This window comes from Corvus brachyrhynchos, unplaced genomic scaffold (genome assembly GCF_000691975.1).
Source record: "Corvus brachyrhynchos isolate BGI_N302 unplaced genomic scaffold, ASM69197v1 scaffold59, whole genome shotgun sequence".
Classification (NCBI taxonomy): domain Eukaryota; kingdom Metazoa; phylum Chordata; class Aves; order Passeriformes; family Corvidae; genus Corvus; species Corvus brachyrhynchos.
Genome location: NW_008246054.1, coordinates 7,098,007 through 7,123,358, shown reverse-complemented (window position 1 = coordinate 7,123,358; position 25,352 = coordinate 7,098,007). Strand labels below are relative to the sequence as shown.

Here is a 25,352-nt window from a genome sequence, read left to right as displayed (position 1 = left end):
TGTCCACACAAACAAAGTTAATCCATCTTCCAGGGGATTTAACCCCCTGTATCTGATGAGACACAACAGGTGAATACAACAAACAGCCCACAAGATACAGGTAATAAAATGTCTGTGGTTAGTGTGAGGAACAGTGGTCACTGCACCGACCACTCTCAGTGCCTTTTCAAGTTTCATCTCTTTGTGTTTTTCAGGAGGATTTGAAAAAACTTTGTCAGTTTTCACGAGTCAACTCATTTGCCACTGAAGAGGTTGGATCAGTGTGAAAGTGTATTTTGAGCCAGAAGTTTTGGATCTCTCATGTAACAGAGGCATTTAACTGCAAGGAGATGCAGTAGAGAGAAATGAGAAATGATGCTTCACCACCATTTTGTGAGGCTGTGGCAGGAGAAGGAACACCTGGGATAATTCTTCCTTTAACTGTGATTCACAGCCATCAACTCTTTATCAATTCCACCAATAATTGGAAAAAACCAACTTTTTCTGGAAAAATATCATGCCTTATATTAATAGCCAAGGCACAAAAATCAGGACTTTTTCATTCCAGACTAGCTCGTTTTCACTAGAGGAATGAGGCTGGAATGCCTTGGCCAGAGGGCAGGCAGGAATCCTGGGTGGAATCACATCAGGCAGCAGCACTGGTGTCAGATCACCAGCAGATCTCCTATTGGATTTGATCCTTACACAACACAAACCAGGCACTAAGAAACACAACAGAGAAGAGAAATCTGTGCTCTGGGACAGTAGGGATCAGTGATTTCCCCACAAAAGCTGTCATTTTTTCCTCCAAAGGAAGAGAGAATTAAAATCCATGAGCGATGATGCTTTTTCCTGAAGGATCAGTGCTGTCCCTAGGATTGAGAGGTGCTGAGCAGGGACACTGCTGCTGGAAACCTATTTTGTGTAGCTCTGTGCAGAGCTGGAAAAGCACAGCATCCCCATGGAGGGGGCACACGGGAAAGCAACTCTTGGATCAAGAGAGGTTAACAGAACTTTGCTGCATTATTAAGTCTTAATTTCTCCTTTATTAAATGAATGCTATGTTCAAAGTTGTTTTTCCTTGAGGGCTTTTCCTGAAAATTGGCTCTCAGCTCCATCCCAGAGCATGGATGCCCTCAAAGTGACCCTTCACCAATGCCTTTGTCAGAACCACACTGGAGCAGACCTGGGTTTTTACTGGGCTCTCAGGGGACCTGGCTGCTCTGTAGGTTGAAAGGCACCAGAGCTGTTCCTCCTGTGGCCAGGTGTGGAAATTGCTGTGTTCAGGTGCTGCTCTATCTCCCACCCTCCTGGGGCCCGTGCAGCAGCTGGCGTTTCAAAGCCAGACAATTTCCTGTGTGTTTGTCACTCGTCTGCCACCTCCTCAGACACCAGGCTGAACTACAAACAACTGTAACCCAGGGCAGAACTGCTTGTAGCTCTGCTGAGGAGACACCAGCTCCTGGGAGAGCCAGTGTGCCAGGACACTCTGCTTTTATATCCCAGAGCTCTTGTTTAGCCCACAGACTATGATTAGAGCGTGTCTTCCGTGCATAATGCATGCCCAGCTCCATCTACATTTTCCCTGGGACTGCCATTGCCAATATAAATCCTCCTTTTCTCCCTGCCATTGCTCACCATGCTTGAGGCTGGTGGAGTGTTTAGCTCTCCCCTCTAACACCAGTTCTCATTACAAGTCTCTGCATATTTAAAGTTGTTGTGTTGTAAAATCAGGAGAAGAAACAAGTCCCTGTGAATAATTTACAACCTCACCCAGGCAAAATTAAAAATATATTTTACCATCAAAGGTCTTTCCTATTTCCAATTTCCACGGATGTGAGTGGCAAGAAAAAGAGGAATGTCAATGGAGAAAAAGTAAACCCACCAAAAAAAATAATCTCACTTTCCTTGGCTCTCTTGGGCTCTGTAAAACATCATCCTGAAAAGTGAGTTCCTCAAAAAAAAAGCAGTATATCTTTACTCAGACTTCATTAAGGCCTGATGAAAGCAATCACTTGTGCTCTTCAATGCTTGGAAATCCCCTTTCTCTCACACTTCTTGCTGATGGAATGGACTTGTTCGGGTGCCTGGACTGAAGAGCAGCCCAAGGATCTTTGAAGGACATTACCACACCAAAGGCCATTTGACTTCAGGGGAACTGTGCCAATTCACCTACCGCCTAATTTGTGCATGAATCATACGTACACATCTAATCTCATCCCAGTGTCTGCAGAATGCTCTGGGAACAGACAGATGGCCAGAAATTCCTCAAAGTTCACTACAAGCATGGCAATGTGGCAAGGCTTGAGGTGAGGTACATTAGAAGGAGCAACAATAACAAATTCTGAAGTAAAATTGAGCCTTTAACACTGCAGAATCCTTCTCACAGATAGTAGTAGTAGTAGTTCTTGGAAGAAAGTAGTTCTTGGAAGAAGAACATTTAAATGAAAGAAAGCCCCACCCCAAAGGGGGAAAAGAATTGTGAAAATAATACTGAGGGGGAAAAAAGAACCAGGAGCAAATAACAATAGGAGCTGCTGATTTTCACCCCTCCGGTGTTCAACAGTTACTACTCAAAATGTTCCTGCAGCACCACCAGCATCGCCTGCTCAGGAGTTCATGGCCCTCCAGGGCTCTCCCTGATGTCATCCCTGACACATTCTGTGCACACACAGACCTCTCTGCAGCCCTTGCATACACATTTTGAATTTTACTGATCTGCTGTTTTTGTAGAAGTCTGATCCATGGTAATGCATTCAGCCTTCTGACCATCTCTTCCCCTCTGCTCACGCTCCCTGCCCAACTCTTTGATCTCCCTTTTTCTGGAGCTCTTTAAAATTCCTCCAGTTCCAGCAAGAAAGGATGTTTTTCCCCCTGTGTTTGTTTTCATCCTGTAAAAAAAGAGGGATGAACACATTCTGTTGTGAGGCTGAGGGCAGTGGTGCAGGGCTGGCAGGACAGTCCCCCAGCTGAGGGACGTGTTTCTCCTGACACACATGGTGGTCAGAGCAGCACAGGGGCACACGTAGCACAGGGGCTGAACTCCCACCTCACACTCTGAATTCCTTTGTGAAGGTTCTTCGGACTCTGGGTACACAGCTGGGCTTTGGGAGGGGGAGCTGCAGCCTGGCCTGTACCCCCACTGCACCACCATGGTTTCAGAGCCACAGGGATATTCAGATTGCAAAGGACCACAGTGGAGTATTTGGTCCAACCTCCCTGCTTTGGCAGGGTCATCCCAGAGCACATGGCACAGGACTGCGTCCAGTTGGTTCTGGAATATCTTCTGTGAGGGAGAATCCACACCCTCTCTGGGCAATCTGTTCCAATGCTCCCAAGAAAGAAATTCTTCCTCAAGTTCAGGTGGAACTTCCTGGGCATCAGTTTCTGCCTGTTCCTCTTGTCCTTGTGGCTGGCACCAGCAAGATGAGCCTGGTCCATGCTCTAGGCACCCCCGTTTAGATAATTACACTCATTAACAAGGTCTCCTTTCAGTCATCTCTTCTTGAGACTGAACAGCCCCAAATCCCTCAGTTTTCCCTCGTAACAGATGCCCCAGTCCCATCACCCCTGCCATAGCCTCTGCTGGACTCACTCCAGGAACTCCATGCCAAACTGGACACACTTCCAGCACTGCCCAGTGCCTTCACCAACTCCCCACAACCCCCCTCATCAGAAAACAACCCAGGTTGCCACCTACCTCCCAGGGTGGCAGAGATGAGGAGGTGGGTGCCGTACTTTTTGATGATGGTGTCAATGAACTGCTGTGTGGTGGGTCTCCTGCCCAGAAGGCGGATGCTCCTCTGGAACTCAGGCATCAGGGGCAGTGGGTTGTGGAGCAGGTCCCTCCGCTCGATGGCTGTGTTCCTCACCTTCCAACGGGCAAACTCCCTATGCCACAACACAGGAACACAACAGGGGTGAGCCTCCGAGTCTGGAGGGGCAGGGAGAATCACTGGGAGCAGGAAAGGAGGATGGAGACGGGGCCAATCCTGTTGGACACTCCTACATGGATACACACGTGAGACCACAAGGCTGGACAGACGGCAAGGGGAGGAGAAGAGGAAAAGCGAGACATTATTGCACAGTAACGATACACTATGAGGATCAGGCTGGTAAGGAGGTGCCCTTGGAGTCATCAGAGGTGTCTGGCAGAGAGCTGGACTTCCCTAAAACAAAAGCAGGCTGGTCCTTTCACCCTCCCACGTTTTGGGGTCTTGCACTTCTCCATAAAACAGCAAATTCTGGTCTCTGTCAGCAGGTCTAAACCACAGATCTAGCCCAAACTGCCCACCAGCCTTCCTGGCACCCTTTTGCAAAGCAAAGCTGGAGAAAATACATTTTCTCCAAACATCTTCATCTTCAGGAGTATGGCAAAAGAGCATTTTGGAAAACAATTTTTGAGACAAACCATGTAAAAGGATGGATTCAGGTATCAGCAGAGTCCAGGATGAAAGCAGAGGTTTTGTTTGTGTTTTAGAAAAAAAAAACCAAAGTGATTCTCAAATCCATGCTTTTAAACTCAGAGCAATGGAGAAAAAAAAATAAAGTTACTGTTTGCAAAAGCAGTGCTTTATTGCAGGTATCCATTTTGAAACGACAGAGGGAAATGCCTAGAGAAAAGCTTGCACACCTGCAATCTAAAAATCAAGCCTCTGAAACATCACCAGCTGAGCACCTGAAAAATGAGAAACCTATTAATGTCTTTCGAAAAATATTGAGCAAAGCCTTCCTTAAAGGAGAGGATATTATTTGTACCCATTCTCCTACGATGCACCTGCTCTATCTTAAGCTGTCTCCCAGACCATCAACTCAGGCTTCTCTGTCACTTTTCATTCACTTATTCCAGTAACTTGGGTTTAGGACAAACATTTTATTTAGATTATAGGTGTTGTGGTTTAACCCCAGCTGGCAACTCAGCCCCATGCAGCCACAGACTCCTCCCAAAGGGGAAGAGAGTCTGAAGGGTGAAAGTGAGAGAACTCATGAGTTGAGATAAACAGTTTAGCAGATAAAGGAAAAGCTGCACGGGCAAGCAAAACAAAACAAGGAATCCATTCCCCACTTCCAGCTGAGTCACTGGTGGGGTGGGATGAGAGGCAGAAAAGCCCTGACCTGTGTAAGCTCTGCTCAGCAACACCCCTGTGCTATCAGCACTGTGTCCAGCAAAATCCAAAACGCAGCCCCATACCAGCCTGGAAAAAATTTAACTTTATCCCAGTGTTACAGAAGACATTTAATAACGTTCTCTGGGAATAGTTTTGCTTAGCGTTAGTGTGGCTCAGCAGTAGCAGCTAAAGCAGAGGAAGCCTTCACATGCAAGAACTGACCAAGGATAAACTTCTTTGAGAAAATTAATGCTGCTAACAAGGAACAAGCTAAATTCAGCAGATACAAGTGGAATGAAGATAAGGACCAAGGAGACTATTCCAAGAGAATGAAGTCACTTCAGAAGAAGGCCAGCCCAGCGACCAGTTGAAACAATAAGTTAAGGGACCACTGATCAGAATCAAGGATTTGGGGCTGGATTTGAGGATTGGGTGATTAGATGGTACAGGTATAATTCTGAGGCATGAATTGGGATCAGGGTCCTCCCTGGAGGCACCCAGCTCAAATTGTAATCCAGGAAAGACTAATTGGAAACCTTCCGGCAGACTTGGCATTCCCAGAAGGATCCTGGGGTCAAATCTGTTACTCTGGCTGGTGTGGAAAAATCCATAACACCCAGTCCAAACCAGGAATGACAACACCTGGCACGGAGGCAGCATGTCCCATCACGGTGTGTCCAGCCAGCACAACAACCCCACCCGGCTGGCAGAGACCCTGACTCACAGGCAGATTTAGGAGACTCAGTTGCAAGGCCAGGATCACAAACCAGATCTTTTCTGCCCAGGTTGATTCTATACTCAGTCCACTCAATGTGTGTCAGGTTATTTGACTAAATGTAATTATGCAGGTATTTATTTGGATTGTGCCCCTTCACAACACTACACGCTGCCTGGCAGCAGTTACATTCATCAAAATAGCAAAGTGCCAACTATTTATTTCAAAATATCTCCTTATACCTGAGCTAATGCCCCCTCTGTAGTTCCTTGCTTTCACAAGCCAAGTCAAAATGCCAAAACAAAACACACCTCTTACTATGTTACAAGTGTCATTAGTGTCAAACCTTCCAATCTTCCAATCCATCTTTCCTAGAAAAACCTCAGTCTAAAGGCAACCCCCCCGCCATACAACAGGTTCTTAACACAAAGAGTGACTGAAACAGATCATTGGCTCCCAAGTTGTCTGCAGATAACAAATACATCACCAGTGTATCCCCTTTATGGAGCAGAGGGTGTTATCTGCTGTTCCAGAATTGTGTAAAAGTTGATTTTAATGATAGATAAAACTTTAAAAGTAAAGACAAATAGTTTCTCTCTGACGCTACAGGGAGGTTTCTCTAATCATTCCAGATTAGAGTTTCAATCCCAGACCTCGCTACACAAGGAAATCCCCTTTGAGGAAGGAATGGTCCCTTCAGCAGTTGCACTGCATGGGAAGGGGCAGAGCTGGATGCTTAAAGACAGGCAAGGTTTTATAATAAATAGACATGCCCCCGTTCCCATCAGAAAGATCATAACTAGCAAGCATAGAAAGAATGCCATCTGTGCTTCCTCTCCAAACAGACAATTATTGCTTCCTATAAAACTCAAGCCCACATTCGGATTCCTGCTTCCTGCAGTATCCATAAAGTCAGGAGGGACCAGAGCACTCCAGAGCCAGCATGTTTTCAGAAAGGGCTGAGGGAATGTTTCATGTTCCCAATAAAGTACAGACAATTTGGTTTTGCTGCTTAGTAATAGATAATTTAGCAGCAAAGACCATAGATTTGAAACATGCAACTGGTCAGGTACTGATCCATATTCTCCTTCAGGGAAGCTGTGGCTGCCCCCGCATCCCTGGAAGTGTCCAAGGCTAGTTTGGACAGGACTTGGAGCAACCTGGGATAGTGGAAGGTGTCCCTGCCCATGGCAGGGGGTGGGACAAGATGGTCTTTAAGGTCCTTTCCAACTCAAACCATTCCAGGATTCTATGATATATCAACACCCAGACCCTGGGAGTGTCACCATTCAGGGTGTGGAGATGGACAGGGCAAACTGGGAAGCGATGGACAATGAAGGCAGGAGAAGGCAGGAAAGGAGGTTGAAATTTTGATAAATAATGTGTCCAAAGGGAAAGTGGGTTCATTTTTTACACCAGGTCCAACATCACCTCATGACACCACTAGCAGGAGGCAAAAGCAGGAGTTTAAAAGAAATCACTGTCATAACCTCAGCCTTTCCTGCTTCGAAGGGACAATCCCAGTCCCTATTCATGTAGCAGATGAGCCCTGAGCAGGATTCACCTCTAAAGCATGGCAGTGAAGGAAACTCTTCCCACCATCAATTGTTATTGATGCTATCTCTCCCCAGGGCTTCCTGCTCCCAGGGCACATCAGGGAGGTGAAAGCCCAGTTCTGCTGTACTCCTCCTGTGCTTGGATGTGTGGCTTTCCCAGCTGATGAGAAAAGCTGAGCAAATATGTTATGATGAATAATTTATGCAACTAACTTAGATGTTTATCTTCTGCTCATAGAATATCCATGAACCAGTTGCAATTCCCTCTAAGTTATGCATTATTTGAATTTACTTAGTGATATGTTTCAAGCTTTTTTACAGGTTTTGCATAGCATTTGGCTCTTTTATTTCTTTGTATGCTGTTGACTCGTTGGGATTGGAATCCAAGAAGGGTTAAGTTTGGAAGGGAACACCAGTGGGATCATCTGTTCCAACCTCAATGGTCAAGCAAATGATATGGTCTTGTTAAGCTTCCTGTTTAATGTCCAAAAGATACATTTTAAACTTGGCTCACTGAATTCCAATATTTTGCATGGAAAGCAAACCTCTAATTCCAGCAATTTTCCAAGCAACCTACAGAACCCTCTGCTGCAAGATGCACCTGAGGCCAAGACTGAGGTACAATTTTGGAAAATAGACTTCACATTAATAGATATGGCTACTGAAATCATTTAGAATTATTGAGGTCATAAAAAAAAAATTATATTTGCAGGGAACAGCATAGATTCGGCCTTAGGGAATGTTCCAGCCTGGAACTCCTGAAGCCTCTGAAGAAACACCTCCAAGAACAGGTTTTCGATTAGCTTTCAACTCTAGATTTAATTGCATTTTCTGCAGAAGCAGAAAATCAGCCAAAATTAATTCAGGATGCTGGGTTAAGTAAACAATACTCTTGTCTGTTTGTCACCACTGAATCCTTCCATCTGTGAATCTTGGGAGGATTTACCAAGGCCTTGGATTCATGGATAATGGGTGCTGAAACCTTTCCTCACAAAACCATTCTGGGCTACCTTTCATTCTGGTTCTCAGAGCCACCAGTCTGTGTGCCACCACCTGAGACACAGAGGTGAGGCCTCTACAGGTATTGAGGCATTTAAAAAGAGACATACTGCCCTGTGCATCACTTACTTTCCAGGTAAAGAAGTTGCAAAGACTTGACCAGGATTAGGGGGCACCCTATGGTACAGCTAGGATTGGTACAGTTGGGATTAGTACAGTCTTCTGACCCTCAGGGGAAATTCCAAGCAAGGACCTGAACTTCTGCCAGCAGGGAAGCTTTGAATGGCTTTGGAAAGATACCTCTAAGGTGAGAAACCTCTTAGCAAGGAGAAGGAAGAGTCAGTATCCCTGAGGCAGAGATGGGATAAGGACACACTCCGACCCAAGGTCTAAGTAGTGGGGGAGAGGCACTTGCTGGTGCTCTGGCTCAGCAGGGCTGAGAGCCCAAGGGAATTTGGGGTGTGCCAGGAAATACCTTCCAGGCCAGCACAGGACAGCTGCCCTCTGGAGAAAATCCAGAGGAGCTTCTTTAGGGCTGAAAGGGGTAGGAGGTGCTGAAGGGGGAAGGGAGGTGAGAGGGAAGAGGGATGAGGGGTGAAGTACTGCCTCAGGGAGGCACATACACCTAGTAAAGGCTTTTCTCCCTGTAACAGCAAGGGGACACACTTTATTTGAATAGGGCTGAGGATGAGAAAATACTGCCCCTTCAAGCCTGCATTAATGAGCTTCCATCAAGGCCAGCATGTCAGGGGCAGAAGGAGCCACTAGGAATGTCTCAGTGCTCATTAGCACTATGACCCCTCTAGGGAAACAGAAAAACAGGGAAAAAAACTGCTGAAGAGGGAGGAAAAGTCAAGAGCCTGGAATAGGTACATCATGTAGACCCCGTTCTGCACCATCACAGAGGACAGCAGGATCCAAGGGTGGGAGCATCTCTACCCAGGGAGGGAAGTCTGAGGGAGAGAGTCCATCAGAGCAAATTAAATTCCCCATCTTCAAATGGCCAAGACAACCAAAGCATGTAAGTGAGGAAACAAGTTCAGCACAGACCTTGGAGCCTGGTGCTTGAAAGAAAAAAGAAATGAAATGCATCAAATAATGATCAAGACAGACACAGTTTTAAAAAGGAAAAAAAAATAGCAGAGAAGGAAGACACTGAACAAAGCATAAGTAGAGCACCCCAACCCCTCCTGGTGCTGGAGGCACATCCTTCAGGGCAGCCCACCCAGTGCACACCCAAACAGGAGCAGCGTCACCCCTTCCTGGGAACTGGGCAAGGAAAAGGCACCAGCTCCTTTCTGCTCAATGGCTCTTTACTTCTTTTATAAAATTTATCTTGAAAGTCACCAGCTGCTCCCAAAGGTGATGAGCCTTCCTGAAGGCAACACGCTCTTCAGTAACAGCAGGACACAAACATTATTTCATGCCCTCTCCTTGGCATATTGCCCACATAATTGACTGTGATGACACCAGAACTCCCTGATGTCAGAGAGATGTTCCCTGGGATTTTGGTGTCCCTGCCCCTGTTTTCCTTCAAGCACCTCACCGTCATTAAGACAGACATTTTTGGACATGTCTGTATATGCTGCAGACAACTATTAGTAACTGTCACTAGTGTGAAGCAAACCAGAGAGATTTTAGGCCTTGTCTGGGTAAGAAACAAGTTCTGTGTTACCCCTAAATCTTCCAGAATCCTTCCAGATGCTCCTACAACAGAGCTGTTGGTTTGGGGGTTTTGTTTTGCTTTGCCATTCCTTTTTTCAGCCCAATTGTCCCACCCACTGGCTGCACAAAGTCCTGGTTATCTCCAGTCCTCAGGATGATGGCTCTTTCAGGTTCCTGTGAGCCCTGGATTCTGCAAACAATGCCAAGGGACAGGGTCTGAGCACGACAACAGCATTATAATGCTATCTTGTTCTGCCAGATCAGGGTTTATACAAGTCTTTGTGGGGTATCTGTGATTATGGTGGGGTCAGTGATGTTTCATTTCCAGCCTGTGCCCTCAAAATGCCAGACAGCCCCAGGCTGAGCAGTGCAATATTCTTTTAGCACTTTCCTCTGCAGCTTGGCCTCTTCCCTATCTAGGCCAGCATGAAGAAGTCACTCTTTTCAAAGCTGAGCTTTTCAAAGGACCTACAAGAATTAGTTTTCTGTGAGGGTTTGGCACTCATCCCGCCTAATCTATTTAAAAAACCTCCAGTCTGTAGATTTAAACTAGTTCCAAATTAGACAGAGGCTGAATCTCTGCCATGAAAAAAAGAAAAAAAAAAATCTAAAAATTTAATTCCAGAAAAGTATGAAAAAAGAATCACTTAAGCTGAAAGTCCAACAGCATTTTGCATAACAACCAGGCAAGCAGACAGGCTCACTTATGACAGCTGGCAGGTGAATGAGGTAAATAAATTGACTATTGATCTATTGATAAATGCTGTGCTGTCTGCAGCAGGTTTATTGCTATAAGGGCATTTACCTGGATAGGACTGAACTAAGGAGAGGACAATCGGTGTTTGAATCATTCAGCAGAGTCCTATGGCAGAAATTAAGCAATGCTGTTGGACTACTTCCTCCTCCACCTGGCTCCAAAGGACAAAGGAAGAATCTCCTGTTGCTTTTCCCCTTGGTCTGTCCTTTGGCCATGTGCTTGGTGTTGGCTGAGGGGTCTGAAACCTCAAACACCCCCCCTTTTTTGGGCAAGCAGTTCAGCCTGCTCCAGAGTTTTGTTTTCATCTCTCTAATCATTTTTTTAAAGATATTAAATTGTTCCAGAGTTGAAAACTCTGAGGGTTTTTTTTTTGGAGAAAGAGAGAGAGATGGAGGTAAAAAATAGGTCCAGAACAACATGATGATTGCAAGAATCAAAAAGAAATAAAATTATTTCAGAGTTAGAGGGATTTCATGTGACTTTGAAAGCCCCTTGGTAAACAGGTTGTTCCAGCACTGAATTAAAATCCAGTCAGACAAACATGATTCCAAGTCTTGTGTTTTCTCTCAGGATAGGCCTGCATTTGGGTCTCTTAGGAAGAAACATGTAATGGTTGGGTGCCCAAAAGATCAATTTGTTTAGAAAAAAGCTGGAATAAATTTATTACTAGAGACTCAAGGCAGAGTGATTCAGCATAGGTAAGAACAAGTTAAAAGACAGGTCATCAAATTTAATCATTATTAAGTTTGCTTATTATTAAATGTGATCATGGCCAGGATGTGGCTGTGGTTCTTAACCCTGACTTCAAATCCAAAACATGAAAACATGGCAGAGTAAGTTTCTACCCTTTCACCTGCTTGGCATCACGTCCAGGTCATGGGTTTCTGCATCCTCAATAACACACAGTAACTTCTGAACTTCTTCAACACAGCTGCCTTCATCAGTCCTCTATGGATCTGTTCCCACATCCCAGCAGAGCCAGCTGCAGCAATGCCCTTCCATCTCACCCATCAGTTCCAGTGTTAACAGCTTGTGGACTTTTATTCCCCCAGCTCTCCCTGTAATGTTATTTGTGCAGATTTCCTTGCAAAAATCCCACACCTAGAGCACTGGAGAGACCCTTCCCAACACCAGCCTCCGTCGTCCTTGGCCACCCAGCAGACGAGTGATGGTGAGTGGTGCCCATGATTGTTAACATCACCTCAGCTGACGGCACTTCTAAGCCACTATAATTTCCATCAGGGTTGATGAGAGCTGCTGGAAGCAGGAGTGACATCTCTCCAAGAGCTCCCAGCATTGTTCACACCACCATAGCTTAACAAACATTATTAACAATAGCAAATGTTCTGCTCTGGTGCTGTTTTCTCCCTGAAAGCTCACCCAGATCAGACATGCTTTATTAAGCTACTGAGGAAGCTTCCAACAGGCTGTTCCAACAGGCTGTGGGGTCCTGTGCTCCAGCACTGGGATGGACAAAACAGAGACACCCAGTCCTTCACTGTGAATTCGGATAAAAAATCACGGAAGATGCAGCCGGAACAGCTCTCCCACTAAAATACCTGATATAGCCTAGAGAAACTCATCTGTGAATCAGGCATTTTGAGGTCTCTGGTTACAAATACAATGACAGGTATTATTTTTCATAGCAGGGTCTTCTGGATTTTTGTTTCTAGGAGTTTGACCCAGAATTCCCAATCAAGTTGATCCTGGAATGTCAAGGAGCTGCCAAGAAGAAGCTTTCAAACAACACTTTTGAAGCAATGGGTGGAAACATCTGAGTCATTTAAGGAATTTTAGGTATTCTTGAGGAAAGGTGGGATAGCTGACATGATTGTAGGTTCTCTTCTCCACACTTCTTTCAATTCCCTCCTTGGACACTCCTTTGCTCAGCACACAATCCTAATCCAGGGGGATGAGGGCAGACATCAGCCAAAACAGGTTGGAAGGGAAGCCAAGACACAGGATGTTGAGACAAATAAGGCTGTATAGGAACATGTGACATAGACAGAAAAAAGCCCCAAACTATTCAGTCTTGTGCTGTAGCAATTGGTTTGGGGGCGGGAAACAAGAAAAAACTACAAATAACCCCAACAAAACAAAGAAAAAGCCAAACAAAACAAACCAACCAACCCAACAAAACAAACACAACACACAAAAATAACCCAACAAAAAACCCCAAACCCCAAAATAAACAATAAATCCACAAAAAAACACCTGATAAACGAGACCTTTTCACATTGATGTGTTTTTTGGGACTCTAGTAGATTACAGCCTTGATGAAGTCCTTCCTCTTGTGGCTAAGTAGTACATGAGAATATTTAAATCTGTTGCTTTTGTAACCAAGTTTGCAACGGAAGACAGGCAGGGAGAGTTTAATTTATAGAGCAGATAACGAATCACCCAGGGGCGACTGGCCCATGTTAAGTCCTGGTGAGCCCTTGTTACCCCATGGACCCTGTCAGCAAGCGGTGCCTACCCTGCCCCAAAATTCACCATGTGGATTCAGAGCCTGCCAGTGCTCCTAGGAGCACAATGGCACCAATCAAAGGCTGGAACAAGAACACAGTTTGGAACAAATCATTTCATTAAATTGCACTTGCTTCATTTCCTGAAGATAGAGGTGTATGTCGACCACAGGCTTTTTTTCCTAATTTTAGCTGTAGCAAGCTGATAACCTCAGCCTGTGACACCACAGCCCCAAACTTTGCTCTGTACTTATCATGATTCACAGCTTGCTCAGATGAAAAAACTGAGAAATGTCGCCTTGAACCTTAATTCCTCACGTTGCAAGCAAGGGTACCTGACTGCTGCACCGCCGGCAGCTTCAGCACAGCATTTGTCAATACTTGGAAAGCAATATCAGGAATTTAGCCTTGATTGCCCTTTTTCTCAAAAAAAGGTACAAAATTTTCTCCAACACAGCATGCAGCCATGTTTCAGAACTCGAACTGTTGTTAGAAAATGGAGCCATCACACCTCCTCCGGTCAGTCGTGCTCCTCACTTGGCAAAGGCTCAAAATCACTGATTTAAGAGGGAAAAAAACCCAAAAGATGATGTTTAAATACAAAGCTGCTCCTGCCTCCTCTACCCAGCTGAGTCCTCTAGGCGGTCCTGGCAGAGCCACCTGGGCACAGCTGCCAGGCTTGTGGGCAGAGCAGGCAGTGATGGGAAACTGTCCCCTCTCACCCAAGCCTCGGCCCTGAGTCATCCTCAGCTGATGGAGACACCACTGAGCACTCAAGGCAGGAGCTGGTGGGTGGATGGGATGCCTAAAGGCAACCAGTTGGCAAAGCCACCTGTTCCCACCAGGGATCCTTTGCTGCAGAGCAGCCAAGGGGTTTTTGTCCAGGTTAAATGAAGTGAGGAGGGTCCAGCCCCTTCCCTGCCATCCTTCAGATGGAAGGGTGTCCTCCACACTGCATGAGAGGATATGCAGGGAAGACAACTTGCAGGGGTGCAACAGGACAGGCAGACTAAGCGCTGCCTGCTTGCAAAGGCACCCCCAGATCCAACAGATGGCCACCAGCCTCAGAATGGCACAGGGGATGGGATAAGGACTCATATCCTCTATCATCTGAGCCATTGCAAGGGATCTTGCAGGAAGCTTCTGTGAGTACACAGCAGAAGTAGGAGAGAGCAAGTGAACAAAAACTGTGTTAAAATAGTAAAACAAAGACACACTTCCCTCCCACTTTGATCCTTGCCACCTAATTTCCATAGTATTGGGACATTATTTCCTCCAGGTTGGTTTAGGAGAAAACAGTGGTTCTTCCTCATGATTCCTCAGGACACTCAATTCTGTGCCTTCACCCTCAGAGCTGGGGCTCCACATCTCTTTGGTTTCCAAGCTGTGCTGTTCCACTCAGGCCACTGGCCAAGGGTTGCTTTTCAAGCAGTGGCATCCAGCAAGCAGGAATATCCACAGTGGCTGTATGCAGAGGATGTCCCCTCTCAGTATAGGATTCAGATGGTGACTGGGTCTGAAATTACTAGCAAGTAGCATAAGATAAGAGGTTAAGGGCTAAAAAAAAAATTAGGCTGCAGAGTATTGCTGCAGCAAAATTTGAGTCATACATAATCAGAGACATTTGTGCTTTGCTCAAGATTAAAAAAGAAAAAAAGTTCCCAAAAGCCTACGACATTTCAGAATTACAGTAAAACTGAAGAAATTTTCTCTAAGAAAAAGGTGACCCATTTCCTCAGACTACATCCCTCTTTAGCAAAAAAACTGAACACAAGCTGTGAGAAAGCCTTGAATATTCCCTGGTTGCTCCAAAATCTCATTTCTACAAAAATCAGTTTTGATGTATTTAATTTTCATTCCTAGTCATGCCATTTCAAACTCAGGCATGTTTTGATGGAGGAAATAAAAAGACTGCAATAAAATAAAAATTCACAAACTCATGAAGAAAGGCAATCTCTTTGCATGCTGCAAAGTGGCCTGCAATGAAAAGATAACCATGCTTTTTATGCAACACTTCATAAAGAAAAAGCTTTATTTTTGTCCTGTCCTAGCCAACGAACAGGGACTTGTGAATGCAAATGCTTTTGTTTCCTGGGATCTGTTTGTGAAGCTCTGAGGCACTTGGTTATTCAGGCACATGCTTGGCAATTTCCCTATCATGAGTCATGTTTTCTTTAGCTGTTATTTGTGACTTTGATATGTGGATCTCAAAGCACCTTTAAGCAAATGTGTCACTGTAGATGGAGAAGCTAAAGCAGCAGGAGATGAACAACTTTTCCAAGGAAAAGATCAAGAATATAGCACAACCATGAAGAAAATTCATACAGATGTAGACAGGTCAAAGTATTTCACCAGCAAGGACTAAAGTAGATGGTGGGGTCATGGCTGAAGTTGCTGCCCTGTTTTGCCTGCCCAGGGCTCAGTTCATCTCTGCCTCCACACCTCACTCAGGTTGTGCAAACACAACCCCACAGCAGCTACAGAGAGCAGAAAAAGGGCCAGAATCACTAAATCATTAAACTTGGTAAAGATCTCCAAGATCATCCAGTCCAACAATCAACCAGCACCACCAGCACATTCACCATTAAACCATGTCCTTAAGTGCCATATCCACACAGTTTTTGAACCCTTCCAGGGATGGTGACTCCAACACTTTCCTGAGCAGCCCCTCCAATGCCTGTTGTTCCACAATTCCTAATACCTAAAACCTCCCCTGGTGCAACTTGAGGCCATTCCCTTACGTCCTGTCAGAAATATGTCTATTAAAAATCACCACTGCACAGATTCCCAAATCTCAGCCCTTTATGGAGGACACAAAAGCCATGTGCAAGCAGTGGAGTGAGTGGAGTCATACCACAGGGAGGGTGTTGGACCTGATCGATACCAAAAGTGAGAGGGATCAGATGCACACCCCTAGCACTTATCATCTCCCATGTAGGGGAGTCTGGCTGGGAACTCCTGGAGGGTTGGTTCTTCCCCTCTCTCTTGTGCTGCTCTCTTTCACAGCAGACTTCTTGGTTTGTGTTGAGTTAAAAGACAGGATCCTTCTGAGGATGAACATTCAGTCTGAGGGCATCAGATGCTGCAGAAAAGCTGAGGAGAGACCCCAAGGTGTCCCTGCCTGTGGCAGAGGATTGGAACTGAGTGATATTTAAGGGCTCTTCCAACCCAAACCATTCTGGGATTCCATGAAAAACCTCCCGTCATGGCTATTTCAGGAGGGGAGGACGGGGCAAAGTTAAATTATCAGCTCCTATTCTAATTCAAGATACACGCACACCTGAGTTAGGGATTATGTGCTATTGCACATCTGAGCCTCTGCTCCCAAAGAATGAATTGGACCCCAGAATTTAGAAGCATATGCATATGTATATATTTATCTACCGAGCAAAACAACCATATCTGCAATGCTTTTTATTTGCCTTCTGTGTTTTGAGATTTAAAGACTTGTATTTTCTGGCTTTCCTCCGCAATCCTAAAAGACAGCCTATTCTTATTTTTTAAATGGAAGTTGTGAGTTATACAATTATATGACTCAAGCCTGGAGTGCTTAAAGAAGACAGGAAAAAAGCTAATGTGAATCCCCCAACTCTTACAAATACTGGAGGAGCAGAAAATAAAAAGCAGTATCTTTGCAGTCTAATAGAGAGCGGGTCCTGATCTTTTCTCTTACTGACTGGAAACCACACAATCCCCAGTGCCTGAGCAAGTGCTAGGAGGAAGGGGGACAGAACAGCTGCTTCCTTGCCCTGGTCTAGGTCATTATCCCTGGGATACAGCTCTGCCCTCCCTGGACTAGGATAAACCCTCAGAGTAGCTGAGTGATGCTCCAGCCAGTGGGATGCATTTCAGCACTTCCCTCTACACTGAGGCATCCAGCTTTCTCCTTTCTCCTGCCTTTTGGTGGAGTTCCTTTCCCTCCTCATGATTCCCAGCCATCCTTTCTGTTTTTCTCTCCGCAGCTCCTTCAGTATGCAGAGCAGGACAGACATAGGGTCCTACACACCATATTCTGTGGTAGGACATAGAACCTGATGTAAACTTAACCCAACCTGAAAACCTAATGGAGGGCTCCTAAAACTGTGGGAGGAATAAATTATCCACCTCTGTGCAAGAGCAGCACCCAGAGGCCTCCACAACAAGCACATGTTTATCTCACTGAGATCTGTCCCTGCATCAGCCCTGCCTGTCCCTGCTCCTTCCACTGCCACGGCTAAACCCCAGCTGCTGCCAAATCCCAGCTGCAGGTAGACAGGATAGGGAGAAGCAACCCCGTACTGAGGTGTCTTTGTGCAGCTCTGATACTGTTCCTGGTTTAACTTATTCCCAACAGGAGATGCACGGGGTAGTCCCACCTCCCCTGCCTGTCTCTCCTTGCCCCACTTATCCCCATCTCTGGATGGGCATGTGGAACCTGTATTTAAAACCTCAATCTTCCTGGGCACTGGACCGTGCCCAGCAGCACACTCATCGCTGGGGCAGAGTTTCACTGACTGATTGTTTTCTGATTCTGTTTGGCATTTTATCCTGGCTGCATAGAAAACTTATTATAAAATCATATCTGTGTGCCATAGATTATATCTGTGGCTCACTGCGGCGGGAGTGCAGAGCATGACAGGCAGAGTCGGAGACCAAGGTGACAGGGACCGAGCTGCAGTGCGGTTGTGGTGCTTGCAGGGGACAAAACAAGAGCCCCTTGGTCAGCTGTGGGTTATACTGGGGTTGGGATGGGTGGGATAACTGTTAATAATTAGCTGTTGCAATTCTCCTGGCCAGATCCATGCCATCTGCCACAAATAAATGTTTTAAACACAGAATAGTTTCATATTAAATGACTGCAACAGTTCCCACTGCTATTAAAAATCTCTCGGGCTTTCCTCTAGATAGTCCCAGCTTAGAGCTGCTGTTCATTTGCACCTGTATAGAGTCCAACAGCCTGTGCTAGAACCAGAGAAAATTATTGTTTAGGATTTTGGTTATTCCTTGGGTTCTGGGAGCAGTCAAGACCTGAGAGATGCTGGCTGCAAAGAGAGCACCCCCAGCATCCCAGAGGTTTAAGACTTCAGTTCTTCAAATGGAAGAGTGGGAGGTGGGAAGCTGTGACCCTGGTGGGTCCTCTTAGCGCCATGTTCCTTGGGTTAAGATACCAGGTGCTAAAGCCACTCTGTCCTTCCACCACCTTCCATGTGAGCCAAACAAATGGCATACTGTGAGTTCAGCCAGAAGACACCCCTGGAGTTGCATATGGCCCAGAAATGGAGGTAACCATCCCTTTTAGCCATGGTTTTCCCATGTTCCTCCCAGCTCCATTCCCTGTTCACCTCCCAGTCATGCACAGAGGGTGTGACTAGTGGCATTCAACCTTCCTCCCCTCAGCCTCTCTCTCGGGGAGAACTAAACATGCAGACTCGCATTCTGTCAGTTGCTTGGCAAAAACATTCCCTAAAACAGGGAAGGTGTCCTCAGAAAAAGGCCAAGGAGAAAAAGAAAGTTTTACCTCTGGAGAAACAACTAGACATAGCTTCTTGGAGAGGTGGAAAAATGTTCCAGCCTCCTTCTCTCCAGAGTTGTTTCTGCTCTCTAGAATATGCATTTCTGGAGAGAGCTCCTCTATTTCCCCCACTCCTGAGCACAGACAGATCTGCTGGATTTTCCTGCCCACTTCAGCTAAAAACAAGAGGTACCTTGTTCACAAGTTCATCACAAGATGCTGGTGGTGCCAGAGGCTCCATGGCAGTGGAGTTGGCCATCTGGAACAAACCCCGTGTATCTCTTCATCTCATTGACTTTGTTCCATTTCAGTCTCAGCTGAAATTGGATCTTTTATCTCTCCTCCCTTGCCTGTGACTCTTATTTTCCCCCTCATACTGTATCTGCTGCTATTTATGATTTATTCTCTGTCGCTGTCCTATTTAATGCTGCTAAATGGTTGGGATGATGGTTTCTGTGGATGGTGGAAGAAAGCAGAAGGATCCTGTCCTTTACCCATCACAGAGGAACTGACTGAATATGTCCCAGCACTGTGGGAGATGGGAATCCCCAGCAGCACCCTGAATTCCTTACTGCCCAATACTGTGAAATGCCACAGTGTCTTGGAGACTGTCAGGGGGATGGTTATTGGGAATCCTGGCTAAAGCAAGGAGCCTCCAGGATGTGGGGCTCCTCTCCTCACAGTGAGCTTAGGGCATCACCTTACTCCAAAAGGACTGAATGCCCTTTCCTGAGTGAGCAGCTGGGATGTTACATCTGGCATTTACAGTCTTCATCCAAGCTCTGGAATGCCCACAGGTCCTCTGGTCTCACCATTTCAGGAACCCCTGGGATGTGCAGGAGTCAGAGCAGCAAGACACGAGTGTCTCTGTGAGGCTTCTTCCTACACTGGGATTTTTTTATCATGCAAACGCCACGCTGCAGCTGGTTCTGGGAAGTCTTCTGCCCACACACTAAATAAATTCTGGTGTGGTGCTCTGCTTCTCTATGGAAACCGTACCCTGCATTTCCCTCCATAGGGTTTTTCTCATTTCAGGCTCCATAATAAATTAACGAGAAGATGTTTTCTTTACACCAACCATATAAGAGACACTTTTCTGTACTCGATTAATCTTTAGTGATCTATATTAAATATTTATCTGAAGAAACGAGGCCTGTACTGCAGCAACATTTTCTATTATGAGACTTTATCATATCAAAAGATATTTTCCTAGTGCTGACTCCTTCATCTGTACCCAGCCAGCATTTCAAATGGAAGGGTAACTTTTTTCCCTTTCTCTCCCAGTGACCTTCTCCCTCCATAACAAGCTGCTGATATGTTAGAATTTACTGGGTTATAAACATTTTTTATTGAGTAGGAGGGAGCTGGGTGATTTGGCACCAGCTTCCTTAATAAAACCCAGGGGAGAGGCTGCAATGTTTGACTCCAGTAAAGGTCTGGAAGCACCCGCAACCTTCTGGGATGCTGGTCATGAATGACAAGGGGAGTTGGGAGTGTCAGTCACGTAGCTTCCCCCTGCTGAGGCACTTTTGGAAGGAGTCCAGCTCACTGGCACAGGAAAGGGAGCTGGGAGGGACCCGGTAGAAGACTGCTCTGTTCTTCCCCAGTATTTCCAAAACTGTGATTTATCACGTGGAGCAGTGAGTTGGGATCCCTAAACCTTCTTGCACAGCAGCTGTGAGGTGGGGAGATACTAAACAGTTGAGATAACTCAGAAGGGATGAGGACCTTGGTGTTGGGGTCAAACACTGGTCCTGAGAGAACACAGAGAACTCAGGTCACAGTTTGACTTTGAGTAAGTGGATGGATTTCCCTACCTGATGTAGACCTAGCATTGGCTAGAGATAACCAGAATTAAGGTTGATCTATTGAGGCAGTGCCAAAAGAAAACGCAGATGTGGGATTCTGCTTGTGGTATCAGGTCCTGACCAAAACCTCAGCAAAAAGAGAGGGTCCAAGTTCACCATGAGCTCCCAACCTTCCATGTCTCTGCCTCCCTAGGGAGCAGAGCTTTAACAGTCAATAACTAAAATACCATAAGCCTGAATAAATCATCTCAGGACTAGATATACACACATTATAAATGTTTAGTTCTGATGATATATGACTGAGCTGTTATTTTGACAAATAGCTAGTGAATAATATATCTGATGAACTGCATAATATTTTACTAATGATTAATTTATTCATTCAAAACAAACAAACAAAGCCCAGCCTTTTCCTCCACTATCCTAAAGAACTCTTATGGCTGCAAAGGGCTTTGAGATCCCTGGATGAGCCATGTCTGTTATTCCTCTTTTTATCATTGTGTATTTCTAGTGATTTATTACCAGGGACAATAAATTCATGGCTTATGTTATGGATGGCTGCATTTCTGATAGTAGCAGATCCTGTTTAAAAACTCTTGATTTTGTAATGCCCACTAAAATCTACAGGAATTTGGTACTTAGGTAGTTATTTACCCACACAATGTGCCTAAATATCTTTTTTAAGTCTGGGCCAAGCTTATCTGAAACATTCTGACTGAAGAAATGTTGTTTGGGATATTGTCCCTAGGGTTAGTTACTACAGGATATTTACTACAGGACGGAGGTCTGTGAGATTTAGTTGAGGATTGCCCTGGCTGTGCTTTTCTCTCTCCCTCACTCTCAATCCCATTCAGAAATACAATTTCTGTGAGTTCTCAGAGAAGATAAAGGACCAAAGAGCAAGAGCTCTTCCTCAGAGCTTTCCTGTGAGGGAGGGGGCTGATTGATTACAGATCGGAGGCTGTTCCACTTTCCCTTCCTAAATGAAAAATTGAGAGCTCTTAAAAATTGAATAAAATATGCCATTCTGAGAAGGATTTCCACTGGCACGAGCACAATAGGAGGTAGTAGTGAGTTGCTCAATATTTCTGTGTGCACTGGCTAATCCTTTACTCCTCGGTCCCCGTGCACTCTCCCCGTGGCACCTGAGGATAACTCATCTGTAATTGGTAAGGGCTCCAGTTCTGTGTCTCCAGACAAAGCTTAAATCGCTCACTTTTGGGAGAGCTCCAGCTTCAGCTGTGGCTGGAGCTGCCCAGGAGAGGATTCCTTTTAGTAGCTACTTTCAGGCCTGCAGAATCTGTCTTTGTTCCATGTTGGAACAATCTGGAACAGCTTGTAATGTTTTCACTAGACAAAATTTTGTCAAAATAGCTCATTTCTTAGATCTCTTGCTTTCACCATAGTCACTGGTGCCCAGAGAGGCACACATCAAAAATACGTTGAACCCAATCCATCAGTCTGAAACACTTTACTGCTAACAAAATAAAGCATTTTGACAAAACCTTACTGTGGAGAAAATGTTTTTCTACTTCACTGAGACAATTTTATTGCACCTAAAATACAAAGACTTTGCCATTCTGTTGTTTTCCTCCACGCTCATAGAATTTCATCAGTTCTGCTCCCCTTTTGGTGCACAGTCCCTACCACTATGAGTGAAAATCCTGCTTCAGTGTTACAAACACTTGTGAGACCTTGACAAGGAGCTGAGATACTTCTATGCCAGCTCACAGACAGCAACTGTGCACAGAAAATCTTTTCCTTTGGGTGCTCACTCACAATTGTGCAGGAGATGGTCACCAGTGGAGCTTATATATTCAGGGGGAGATAAAGAACTGTCTTTTTTAAAGACCTGATCCAAATATCTCAGTTCCCCAGAGTGAAAACAATAAACTTATTTTTATGACTCTTCTGCAGGAAAAAATTAAGTCCAAGTACAGTTGGCAATTATCCTGTAAGCTTATTACATAGTAGCACTCACCCTCTTGGACACTCTTGGTTCCTCTTTTTTTACATGCTGGAAGAGCTGGTAATTTCTGTCCCTTATTACAGAGTCATTTCACAGGGAAGCATTCTCAGATTTCATTTAATCCACTGTAGGCTGTGCAAGATGCTGCAGACACCTCAATAGCTGTGTGCACCTCAGACATCAATGGTTCTGTGGGCATGGAGTCACTTAGGAGTGACCAGCAGAGCCCTGTTTGCTCTGTCCCCTCCCCACCCTTCAGTGTGTGTGGCTCCTAAACAGAATGACACAGCCTGAGTACGCCTGCATGGGGAAGGCAGATGACACTGGTGATCCCTCTTCATCTTGCCACACCAGCATCCCTGGTTTTGTGTCTGTAAACATTCCAGGAATATTATTGTGGACGCCACACGTCTGGAAGTGCCCAAGCCAGGCTGGATGGGGCTTGGAGCAACCTGGGAGAGTGGAAGGTGGCCCTGCCCATGGCAGGGGGTTGGAAGTGGGTTTTTTTTAAGATCCCTTCCAACCCAAAGCATTCTGTGATTCTGTGACGAGTAAAGAGCCCCTGGGTGGTGCCTATACCCATAGAAATATTGGAACTATTCATTTCAACATTCAGAGGCTTTTTTGTCCTTTCAGATCAATTCAGTTCATCTGACATCATCAAACAATTAGCAAAACTTCAGTTGTGGCATCGGTAACTTAGCCACAAGTGTCTGTTCCCTGTGCAATCCTGTGGTAGAATGGAAAATTCTGGAATATATTTCTCCCTGGCTTTGCAGTGCTATTGCTCTGTGGCCTGCTCTCCCTGCTTATGCATGCTGAGGAGATTTGCTATTATGAATCGCACCACAGAACTACCTTCAAACTCAAATTTAATAACCTAAGTATTATGAAGATCAATATTATGGCTATTCTCATTCATATGATTAACACTAATATAATTTGGGGAAATATTTATGCTGCAGTAATGACTGGAGACCTGGATTAAAGAGGAGATCCTCGGCAACTCCACAGAAGGAAAGACACTGTTGTCTCCAGATGGGCACTGAAGTGCAATACTCCATTTCTGAGTCTCCATGGGCTTGGATATTTTATGTAAGTTACCTAATAAGATAACAAACCAGCCTTACAATCCCTACAGCCACACTGGTGACAGTTTGAAAATCATGAGTCAAGCTCAAAAAAAGAATTAAGAGATTGGTTTTAAAATTCATGAGACTTTTAAAATCTGATAAACTTTAGAGGGTTTTTTTCTTCTTTTTTTTTGCTTTCTGCTTTCTGAGTATGTAGGAGTCGTATTATCAAGTTTTCCTCTGCAATTATGAGGGCCGTAAACTTACTTTAAAAATTGAGTTGAGACATTTACATAATCACAGGACTCTGAAAGTGTGGGCTTTGAAGAGACATTAAATAGTCTTGAGATACAGTTCATCATGTGACTTGGCAACACTCACTGCTGAACAGTACAGCAGAGACTCCAAATATCAAATACTCCCAAGGAACAGAGAGGAGTCTTTTATGGGTGGGAGGGGGGAATCTGACACTTCCACAGTCTGCACATGAATGGGGGAGAAGGGGAGGAAAACAGGGGAAGGAAAACAAGGAGAACAAGGACTGTGGGACTATTCATTTCACTTTAATCAGAGAGGAAGCTAAAAAACTTTTTGTCTTATTCCTGTATTTCCTGCTTGCTCTTAACCATGCAACACATGCTTTTCCCTGTGTACCAAGCTCTCTGATCAGCCTCACCCTGGCTGTGCACCTGCACTCCCCAGGGACAGCCCCAGACATTTGGAGGGGAGTTAAAAGTAATGTTCTTTCTGGGGTTTTCGCTCAAGAGCTGGAAGATAACACTGAAATATTTAATGCTGAATACTCGATGGGCAGGTTTGCCTTTGCTGAAAAAAAATTAACCAGTATGAGAGAAAGGGGAGGGAAAGCAAAGTGAGGCTGGGCAAGGGTGCATGGGCTATGAAAACACCTTTCAGGGGTGCATGGACAATGAAAATACCTTTCAGAGATGCATGGATGATGAAAACAATTTTGCAGGGATGCACAGGCAATAAAACACCTTTGCTCTCCTGACGTAACACAGCTTCTTCCACCTGCAGGTCACCATGGGGTGGAAGTGTCCCTCACTGGTCAGTGCATCCTCATCCAACCTGAATGCCCGACATGCTCCGTGATGTTCAGATCTCAAACCAGTGCTCAAGCCCAGCCCATGCTCCAGCAGAGCTGCCAGCCACCATGAAACCTCTGCTTGCAGCTTGCAAAAGGCACTTTTATTGCAGAAGCATAGGCTTCCAGTGTCAGGATGCTTCACTGAGTCAGAGTCCAGAGACTGGTCCCCCCTGTAAGTTACAGGGGTACCCTTCCAGTGGCTTTTCCATGACACTCACACAGGGGAATGAGAGGCTGTTGCAATATCAGGCATTTTTGAGCCTCCAGACCCTGGTGAGAGCATAGCCATCAAACAGGGCTCTCCTTCAACAAGCCTTGTATATCCCTGGGAGATGGACAGTATCCAGGGGTTTTTCTTTAACTGGCCTCTAAAATGCCTGGTTGCTCCCTACCCTTGCTGAAACTGATGGCAGGAGAAAGCACAGCATGGGGTTTTGGGCCAGCAAGGGTATATTAAAGGAGTCCCTTCAGTTTAAGGAACTCCAGGAGGCAAAACACCTCTTGCCTCAATCCCAGAGCAGATAATTTCCATGCTGCTGCCTAAAAAGTGCTGCACATCATTGGCAGGTCCAATCAGGCAGCTCTCACACCTCCAGACGTTTGTCCATGAGCAGGGGCTGTGTCAGTGTGAAACCTGGCCCTGCAAGGCTGCAGGACAG

At 45.3% G+C, this 25,352-nt stretch overlaps 1 protein-coding gene across 1 annotated transcript in view; it reads right to left on the bottom strand.

The window, feature by feature from the left end:
- Positions 1-25,352, bottom strand: part of BRINP1 (BMP/retinoic acid inducible neural specific 1) — a 59,716-nt gene that overhangs the window by 23,333 nt on the left and 11,031 nt on the right. The window contains exon 2 of the mRNA XM_008642275.2: positions 3,680-3,870. Coding sequence (XP_008640497.1) covers positions 3,680-3,870 — 191 coding nt within the window. The remainder of the gene's footprint in view (positions 1-3,679; positions 3,871-25,352) is intronic.